Source organism: Schistosoma mansoni, chromosome W (assembly GCF_000237925.1).
Source record: "Schistosoma mansoni strain Puerto Rico chromosome W, complete genome".
NCBI lineage: Eukaryota > Metazoa > Platyhelminthes > Trematoda > Strigeidida > Schistosomatidae > Schistosoma > Schistosoma mansoni.
In genome coordinates this window covers 1,337,863-1,349,109 of record NC_031502.1, presented here as the reverse complement: position 1 = coordinate 1,349,109, position 11,247 = coordinate 1,337,863, and the positions used below count along the sequence as shown (strand labels likewise).

Sequence of the window (11,247 nt, the reverse complement as noted above, 5' to 3'; positions counted from 1 at the left end):
CAGGACGAAACGCGCGTCCTGGATTCCACTGCTAGCCACTATCCATCTTTGCTTACAATACTTTTGAAATAGGCATAGATTCTCTCAATTGTACTGGTGTGAAGCATTCAATCCTAGGCCGAACTATGAAATAATCCAGTCATCTATACTATTGTTACACACTTTACTAGATATCCAGTCCATTATTTTATTACCCATATGTTAAGCCAATTCAGATGAAAATACTTTATCAAACTAACTGACATGTATATGATTGACTAATACAGAGGGTAAGAAAATAGATAACAAAATATGTACAAGTATAGGGTTGTGGAGATTGGTGAGTTTCATTGATGGGTATATGATTTCAACGTACATAATTATCTGTCCGCATTCATCAGCCAATCACAGCTTAGTATGACCGGACACAAATTACTTTTTGTGTAATAATTGGATTTTATGTTATCAATATTTCGACTTCTTAATGTTTTTTGTTACCAGCAACATTTTAATCAAATTAGTGACATTGTTTTCAGTCAATTAAAAGATCTCTATTCTTTTTAATGTTTTGGTCAAGGTGTTCCTGATGCACCCAAAGGTCCTTTAGTTTGTTCTGATCTTACGGATTCTTCATTGAAACTTACATGGTTACCACCTGAAGACAATGGTGGTCTACCTGTGAAAAGATATTATGTTGAAATGAAAGATGTTGGTAATCCTGCTGGATGGATACCTTTGGGCACTGTATCAGCAGATTCTACTTCTTATCTGGTTAGTGGATTACAGCAAGGATTCGCTTATCGATTTCGCGTGCGAGCCGCTAATGATGAAGGGCTTAGTGACTGGTTAGAAACAGATAAATCTATATCATTCCGTCGCCCGGTTACAAAACCATCTCAGCCTGAGGGACCTCTACGAATGCTGCCAGATGGAGATAGAGCCGTCCGTTTAACTTGGAATACTCCGTTAGACGACGGTGGATCTCCAATTAAAGATTTCATAGTTGAAGTATGCCTCGATAGATCAGGAGAACATTGGCGACCTGTTGGTGAAGTGCGTGGACTAAACAAACGAATTGAAAATCTGATTTCAGATGGTGTTTATAGTTTTCGCGTCAGTGCTCGTAATGAAGACGATAAAGTCGGTCCCCCGCTTTATTCAGAAATCTACAAACCAGGTGCACCTATGACGCCACCTGGCCAACCAGTTGGTCCAATAAAAGCCACATGTATCGGAATCGGTCAAGTGAAATTGGAATGGCAACCTCCAATAGTTGGTGGTCAAAGTGGTTGTGGAGTTCCTGATGACTATTTAATTGAGCGCTATGAACAAAAGAAAGCACGATGGGCGTACGTAACTCGTCAAAGTGCTTCAACTGGGACAAGTGTAGTAGTAAGTAACAATTCGATTTAATAACTGTATACCTCAAATCAGTAACTTCGAAAACCTTATTAATTTAATTATAAATACTTTTTACCTAGGTCTCTAACTTGCAGCCGGGTTCCGAATGTCAGTTTCGTGTACGGGCTGAGAATAGAGCAGGGTCTGGTCCTTTCCTCGAGTCCGATCGTCAAATCACAGTCATTAGTCCATTTAATCCACCTGGTCCACCTGAAGGTCCAATTAATATCTCAGAAGTTCAAATGGGCGCTAGTCGAGCGGACTGTTCGGCTCGTATTTCTTGGCGACCTCCCTTAGATACAGGTGGTTTAACACTAATTCGTTATGTGCTACAAATGCGTTATGCTAATACTCCAGGTTGGCATAGAGTGACGGGGCTTCAACGAACAATTAGTACAGATGAAATCAGTGATAAATTAGACACTGGAAAAATAGATTTGGCTACTACTTCACTTGTAACTGGTTTAATGCAAGGTCAACGTTATATTTTTCGAGTTGCTGCTGTTAATGAAGTCGGAACAGGTGCATTTTTAGAATCCGAAACATTTGAAATGCCTGAAGATGATAGTAAGTTTTAGTGGCTTGTTTTTGTCTGTTGAAAAAAAACATGAATGCATTTTATAACTATACAGATATCTGGAGCATTAATTCAACCACCATTGTTATTAGTAGTATACTATTTTTCTTTAGATTCCCGAATATGGAAGTATTCTTCTTGGTGTGAACATTTTTGTTATCGATTTGAACATCTCCATTAGTGATGATTTGACTTTGTTGCTTATAGTCCCTGCTCACCAGTCAAATGACTTGTATACTCTATTGTATCAATTAAATCATGTAAAACTCGACTTTTGATTGTAGGAAACGCTTGTAGTGGTAAATAAATTCCCAAAATGAATAATTCTGTAAGTCTTCAACTTTGATGCTGTCCTCCCTAGTTTGATTGGACATACCCGTGGCTGACTGCACTAGTCCAAGCATCCGCATTAGATGACGTTTAGGTACGCTGTGTTGCGTACCTTTTACGATTAGTCAGCTAAGACTACATATACCTCGACAAACCGACCATTTCCAAAATATATCTTCCGAACTCTTTATCACTGACATCTGGTTTGATTGGCTTTAGGATCCTCATAATAGAAGTTTCAGACAGCAGTGTTGTTAATCACTGTACGTCTGTGTCACCTTTACACCAGCATTTTATCATGAGTATCCACGAGTCCTTGGAACAACTATTGCTAATGTCAGGTATAGAGTACTTTTTGAAGGTGGTAAATCTGTTGATTTTGGTGAATTTTGTCGACTAACCGGATTACGACATATTTTATTGATCGCAACCACCATTTACCTTGTCACGCTAGCCCATTTGATTTAAGGTTAAGTTATAAAAACGCTAGTTGCAGCCAAACTGAAATATCAGTAGTCTATAAATTCATTGATAATTGGTCTAAGCAGCAATGGAAGCTGTACGTTTCCTGTTTTGGAGTTTACAAGATAACCATTATTTTTGGCTATCGATTTTTCGATGACATGGCACAAAACGTAAATAAATGTGCTGTTTTACTACTTCTGAACACACACACTCACAGAATAATGATGAATCTTTTTATAAATCATTTATTATTCTTTTTATAAACTATATTTTTAACAGGCTGTAAACCTAAAGCAGACTGGGTTCGTATTGCTGGAAAATCAGCTGATAGCGTAACTGTAGAGTGGCTTGTCCCACACGATTGTCGTCACGACCATGGACCTAATCGAGCTCATCACTTAGCTATTGATGGTTTTCGTGTGTTTGTTCGACCAGCAACAACACCTCAGCCAAGTAATGCATCTCAATGGCAACAAGTTGCTGAATTAGACCACTATCTTAATCGTCTGGTTGTAGGAAATTTAAAACCAAACCAATTTTATTATTTTGGTGTGGCTGCTGTGAATCAGTCAGGTCAAGGTGAAATTATTTCTACTAAAGAACCCGTTTGTCCAGAAGCTATTACAAGTGAGGATTCATTTTTATCCTTATTATGAATGACTATGTAAGCTTTTCATTGTACTTAATGAGTAGTAAACTAATGGGCTCAAACAAAACTGCGCTAACCCACTTTTCCCCTACTTACTGAACAGATCTTTTGAGTACTGTTGTAGTGAACGAAGACTTAGGCTAGGTGAACCAATTTATTGTATTATGTAAAATCACATGGTGCCTCTGTAAACTATGAAAATCACACATTAAATACATCTTTTTCACATCTTCCTTCAGTAGTCCTTTATCTAGTCCATCATTTTTCTAATTCTGTTGCTCTTCTGATTGCTCTCCATTTTCTGTACTTCAATCTTCTGCTGTTATGCATTCCACTTCCTACTTCTGCTACATACTACTTTTATCTGTTCACATAAGAAGCACACACCACACTATAACCACCGTGAAAAATTATATTGTAAACGTTATTTATCTACTAGATGTTCTTTTTCACTTTTAAAAATCATATTACCCTCTATGTATGTTTTCAAGATAAATGCATCTAAACAGATCACCAGGGTTGGGGGTAAGACTGATTTATATTGTTGAAAACAATAAACTGACAAAACATTGAGACGATGTATAGACTTGTAATAATGCTTGGTGTTCTCCTTTACACTGATGGGACATCAATTTGCCTTAGACGACTATCTACACTAGATACTCTGCCACTGTCTATTCTACAGGACTTCGACACTTGACTGGCCTGACTAGAATATGAGTATGGTTCAACGTCAGCAACCGATGGTAAAAATAAATGCAAGGAAAACAAAGAACACATTTAATACCTGACTGACTATCTACTAGATGACTAAGTAAACAATCAATCACTATTCCTTTCTTCCACACATCAAAAATAAAGTCTCGATTCGCAATATCTAATGAATTGGGATAGCATTATAGACTACGCGAGCACAATATAATGATTGAGTAAATAGCTCTATCACAAGAGTTTACTGTGTCTAAGGAAACATTAGAAACTTGTTAACAGGTTTTGAACTAACTACAGACCCCACTAGATTAGTTCTCATTGTCAGACATATCGACCATATATGTAAAGCAGATTAATAAGAAAGATACAAAAACCAGTAACCTGAAATTTAACTATACATTCTGAAATCTTGTTTTGACGACACTAATTACGAATTTATATAATTCACTGACTGGTGTTTCGTTGTAATATTCTTTTTTATATAGCTGTACCAAGTCAACCAATAGGACCATTACAAGTATCTAATATAACAGATAATAGTTGTCAATTATCATGGTTAAGTCCTGCAAGTGATGGTGGCAGTCCAATATTAGGTTATAGAATATATAAACGTGAAATGTATCGACGTAGTTGGCAAGAGATTGGACGTATAACTGAATTATCTGGATTGACTAGTTCAAGACAATTACAATTTCAAGTACAATATTTAATGCATGGTACTGCTTATGAATTTCGTGTTGTAGCTGAAAATAAGAATGGTTTATCTGAACCATTAGATACACAAGCTCAAGTGCATCCAGCCAAAGAGACTAGTAAGTTATGAATAATATGTAGGAATTTGATCAATGTTTAATGTTAATTATCAGAGGGTTTTGTAGAGATTTAGTTTTTTTTTTTCATAGTTGAAAGCGTGAGTCAATTGAAGCTAGACCACCATGGAAAACCTGGAAGCACTGGACGGCTGAGGAGTCCCATAATAGGACAAAACGGCCGTCCAGTGCTCCCAGGTTTTTCATGGTGGTCTAGGTTCAATTGACTCACGCTTTCAACAATGTTTAATGTGTTTATCAGATTCAACAGAAATAATGTATGCAAGTCCTGGATTCCACTGCTAACCACTGTCCATCTTTCCTAATAATTAACTTAGTTTAAGAAACTCATAATCAAGGTGATAAACCTAGAGACAGTCAACTTACCACAGACAGGAACAAAATGACCTGTTCAATGACGCATGGGTGGGTAGAAAACAACTGTATCAACCAATAAAAGGACTGTTAGTTTACAATGAACCAATGAAATACAAGTAATAGAATTTTACTATTAATAAGTATGCATCAGTGCTAGTTTTCCAAACTAATCTTTAGCTCCATCTGCCCTATCACTATCATGTGAAGGTGATCAATTTATCTAATTCACTTAAAAAAAGTCTGCATAAACTCATGCATTATTGTTTATTATTATGATAGTAATTGATTCCCTTTTACTTAGCTGGCCAATCAAGATAGTACATAGAATGTTTCTAGTCATATTACTTACTTACGCCTGTTACCTCTCATGGAGTATCCTAAGCAGCTCACAAGCATTCTCCATCTAGCCCTGTCCTGGGCAATCCTTTCCACTTGTTTCCAGTTGCTATTCATCCTTTTCATATCTGCTTCCATTTCCCGACGTATTGTGTTCTTCGGTTTTCCACTTTTCCGCTTGCATTCAAAATTCCAAGTTAGTGCTTGCTTCGTGATGCAGTTTGATTATTTCTTCAATGTCCTATTCACTCCCAACATCTTTTCCTAATTTCCTCTTCAGATGGGAGCTGGTTTGTCGTTTCCCACAGAAGGCTGTTGCTGATGATATCCGAACAATGTATCTTGAGTATCTTGCATAGACAATTGTTTATAAATACTTGTACCTTTTTGATGATGGTTGTAGTAGTTCTCTAAATTTCAGCTCCGTATAGTAATAACTGTCTTTACGTCCGTACTAAAGATTCTGACTTTGATGTTAGTTGATGAATGTTACCTTGTTAATAATTCACACATAATGAAATTCAATCGGAAAATACAAAACAAGCTATTAAGAACAGAATAGTTATAAGTCTTAATAATGACCCATTAATACTTGTCCAAATAATTTAAAGGTGTGAAAATAAAAAAAGATAGATAATGGAAGATAGAAAAGAAAGTTGAGACTGTGGAAGAATGAGTGGTTGAACAAACTGTCGGGCTTAAACTAGTGAATAGCCACAGCCTCTAATATACATAAGTTTTCCGTTTGCATGCCTCTTGAGCTGACTCTTCTGATTATATGTAATATTTTGAAAGAGACCTTTCACGAAGTGGAGTGACCAGAATTAACATGATATTTAAATATTCAGGTTTTGGCTGACTTCTATAGTCCTTTAGAGAACCAGCAAGAGTAATATCGGGAGATGTATTTCTGAAGAGATTGCTTTGTTTAGATTATATTAGCCTCTTTAGAAACTCATCTCTGAACATTACTCCTCCAGTCCTACAGGAGGTCATTCTGGACAATAATAGCTCAGTGGGCGGTATCAGTCCGAATCACACAGAAAGTATCAGTTCCCTCGAAATTCCAGATACGCAAAGACGAAGTACAAAATATAGTTTCCTATCTACTCACTCGGACCTATTAAATTTATTTCTGTATTATTGGTGTGAGATTTGAATAGGTTTTTATGACTTCAGAAAAATTGTCCAGGTTGAATAAACATTTCTTTCTGCTGGGTACAGTAGGATTTAGCAGAACATGACAAAATTCAGCTACTTGCTTTGCTTTATAACTGGAGGAAATAGGATTTTAGTCATCATTCACTAAAATATAAGTATTACTTTATAAAGCTATTGTCCACGTGGTGATTGAACTTTTATTTATTTTGTAGGTGTTCCAGGACCACCGAGAGGACCATTACGTGTACGTGAAGTTCCTGATAGTATTGGAACACTGGAGTTGACTTGGTCACCACCATATGAGTTAGGAGGATTACCTATACTTGGCTATCAATTAGAAATACGTCAAGGACGTTCATTTAATTGGAAACCATATCCTTCATCCAATGAGATTGTTGCTTGTGGACCTGAAAATAAATTTCAACCGTCACATATTATTACCGATATACAACCAAATAAAGAATACTTTTTCCGGGTGTCAGCTGTTAATAAAGAAGGAGTTGGTTTACCACTCACTGCTGATGATAGTTATGTAAAAACTATTAACTTAGCCCCACCAAAACTTGTAATGGGTCGTCGAATTTCCCCCGATGAAGTTGAAGATCAAAGTCATGTGAAACCAATACTACAAGTTTCTTGGGAATGGACTCCATTAATGGCAAATGAACCACAACCAACAGGTTTCCAAGTGGAACGACTTGATATTGAATCTCGAGGTGGGAAGTGGGAATCAATTGATTTTATTCCTATCAATGATCGTACACAAAGAAATTATATTCACCAGTCCGTTTCACCAAGTTATGATGGGAGTTATAAGTTTAGAGTATCCACTGTATACAACGAAGGTGCTAGCCAACCAGTTGAAACGGGTGTTGTATTGGCAAGTCTTCCGACAACAGGACGATCAGATTCGACAACACCAGGTCACTATGTACCTCCCGTTCCATCTGTTTTGCTCAAATCTGATAGTAAACTGGGTTATGAACTTGAGTGGGAGGCTCCAGAAGGACAAGGTGCTGAAGATATTAGAGGGTATACGTTGGAAGATTGGGATTCAAGGAAACAGAAGTGGGCACCGTTAATAGAAATCCCAGTAAGTGCACCTCGCCAGCTAGTTTTAGCTGCATCGCACACACCTGAAAAAGACTATAAAATGAGAATTATCAGCCATGGAAAAACTGGAAAGTCTATTCCAACGGAATTCGGACTATATCGGAGTCCGATTGAGTCAATCTCATCAAGACCTCCATCTAGATCATGGACAACACTACCAAGTACATCAGGTCATCCAATTTCTACGATGTCCTATGATAAAACTCGTCCACGAGCAGATATTGACGATGATTTTGATCTGGAATTAGCCATGATTACGGGAGTTGAACCTGGTTCTGATGAAGTAAATGAGTTCATTCGCTCAAGGCGTCAGATGGTTCAAGATATGACGCAACGCATGATTACACCATCATCCTTAGGAAGAGTTAGTTCATTAGAAAAAAGAAGACTGGACCTAGATCGCACTGAAAGTTCACTATATTCGACTGGAAGGTTGACTTCTCAGTTAGGTATTTCATCCCCAGCCGGCCTTTATATTTCAGATCAACTAAGAGGAGAAATAGTAGGTCCAACATCTGTCCATCTTATTTGGCCTGAACCAAGTGGGTTGTTAGTTCCAGATAAAATAGCTTTTTATGACATTCAGAAGTGGGAACCTGCTCATTCTAAATGGGTTTCTATTGCCAAGGCTCCGTCTAAAGTTACAGACTTCACTCTAACTGGTCTCCGGTCAAGCGATGAAAATGGATGGTGGTTCCGTGTAGTGCCTTTAGGCCGTGATGCAGAATCGATCGGGGCACCGTATCAAATGGCTCAACCTCTTTATCCACGACATCAGCATGCTACGGTTCCTTCTTCTGTTTGGGGTGTAGAAATTTCTCCTGTTTTTGGTTCACATAAGATAGATCAACGAACAATTCAAGTTAACTGGATGAAACCTAGCAATGATGGTGGTTCTGAAATACTTGGTTATCGTTTACTGATTTATGATGCCGATACTGGTGATGACCAAGAGATAATTGTTTCTCCAAAATTTTTAACTTCTAAAATTGACTCTTTAGAAGCCTTCCATGTTTATAGAATTACAATTACTGCATTTAATCGTATTGGTGATTCTATACCAGTTACTTCAACTGTACCATTACATCGTGAAACACCTGGCCTACCGTCTCTACCTTTACCACCCAGTGATTTTCGAGCTGTCTTAACAGATCACTTTAATAAAGAATATTCCAGTTGTATTTTATCATGGAAACCTCCATCATTACTTCCATCATCACCCATAGATTTTTATGTTATTGAAAAATGGAGTTCACAATCTAAACAATGGATTCCATTTAAAAAAGTTCCGTATGATGTGTATGAGGTTGAAATTACCCATTTACTTGATGATGTAGATTATGGTTTTAGGATGAGATCACAAAATGTCGCTGGCTTAAGCGAACCATTATGCTTAAACACTCATATTCGACCAAATTTAGCCAAAGAAAAAGATACTAAAGCATTGCCACCACCAGCTCCTGGAGCTCCATTAGAATTAAAACAACTTAATATTAATCAAAGTGTATCAAGGTTGAAAGCAGTGACAGAGACTGCTAATCGTGTGATGGAACTATGCTGGAGTCAACCTACTCTCTTAACAGATGATGTAGGTCCAGTTAGAGGTTATGTTGTTGAGGCTAGAAGAAGAGGTCAGGAAAACTGGGCGCTACTTGGTCGGCTATCTACTACAAGAGACAGACATTGGAATATTGTATTTGGTCCTCAAACTGGTGATTATAGTAGGATCTCAATCCTACCTCACTCTCGACCACCCTCAACTCTTGACGACTCTTCTGGCAAATGGGATATGAGCTTGCCGCAAATCTTTTCGAAGAGTCATCCACCTCCATCTATGTTGCCAGGAGAACCAAAAGACTATGAATTTCGTTTATATTCAGAAAATGAATTCGGAGTAAGTGAACCAATTTATTTAAGACCCAAACTTAGAAGTCCTTCTTTGATTTCTGAACCACATTATAAAACGAAATCAGCTCTTGAGTACTACGAGTTACCAACTGACCTATCACCTCCAAGGGGACCAGTTCGTATGGAAGCCAGGCCAAAGTCTTCTTTGTACCATGATAGAATCCAAAGCGATAAATATATCACACCAGAAGATTTGATTTTGCATTGGAAGCCTCCTTATGATACAACAAATATTTCTGGCTACGAAGTAGTTTATCGCGCACCATATGAAATGAAATGGCAACCTATAGGTAGGACAGGTTTATCCGACACAAATCTAAAAATACCAAGTTCATTATTAAGTGATTTTCCGCAAACTGTTCATGTTGGTGTACGTTCTATTGGTGATTATATTCCCGGAATGACTGAACGTCCATATTCTGAAACAATTGAAGAAGTCTTGTCCGTTCCACAAAGTGTGTTTACGTCATCATCTTACCAACCTAAGCCTTATAAAACAGCAAAAGATACATTTAATCTACGGGCTCCTTCAGAGGTTCGTGCCAGTGTTTTCAAATACACTTCTGAAAAAGATAGTCCCGAAGAAGTAGCTGTGGCATGGCGCCCACCCAGTGTGAAATCAGTGGAAAAAGATGGTTTGGAAAGTTTACCAGACTCTTATTTAATTTTAACTAGGGAGTTAGGCCATTCTGATTGGAAAGAAATTCAAACTATCCCTAGCAATATCACCAACACTCATATTAGATCATCTTTGCTACCACAAGGTCGAGATATATATATTGGTGTGGCGCCTGTCCGTGGTATTCAAATAGGACCAATTATGTCTACTTTAGATACAATAAAGTTGTCGGAACCTGTAAGCACGGGAAGGCTCTCTTCAAGAAGTTCTTTACCATTCATTTCAGCTGAGCCATTGATTGTTTTACCAGAAGGACCAGATGCAATACGGGTTCAATGGAAACCTACAGAAGCGTTAATTGGTAAATTGCCTCAAAAAAGAATTTCAGATTATCGATTAGAAATGAGACGCCCACATGAAATGGACTGGAAGCCCATTGGAATTCCAAAATATCTAGATTTATTGGATGGAATATTACCCATTTCAAGTCCAATAGAATATAGACTGGATAATCTAAAGCCAGGTGAACGTGTAGAACTGCGCGTTGCTACTCGACCAAGTCATTCAGCCCCATCGATTCCTATAACTGATACCTTATTTTATCAGTTCATTCCTCCTTATGGTAAGATTTTTTGGTTTATATAAGTTAGTCGCATTTTTAGTTTTGTGCTTCAGTCAGTCACAGCGTAGAACTTCGTACGTACGTACATCAGTTCGAGCTGCCATACCACATTAGCGCAGAGATGCAGTTGTCGATTCAAATCCCATAGTGGTAGAAGTAGTAAGAGGATAAGCAGTAATCCGAAAGATT

General features: G+C 37.7%; 1 protein-coding gene across 1 annotated transcript in view; it reads left to right on the top strand.

Annotated features, from left to right (window-relative positions):
* The window catches only part of Smp_157010 (putative titin), a gene marked incomplete at both ends in the record, with an annotated part of 117,899 nt that overhangs the window by 62,407 nt on the left and 44,245 nt on the right, over positions 1-11,247 (top strand). The window contains 1 exon segment of the mRNA XM_018799883.1: positions 557-1,156. Within this exon segment, the coding sequence (XP_018653752.1) occupies positions 557-1,156 (600 nt within the window).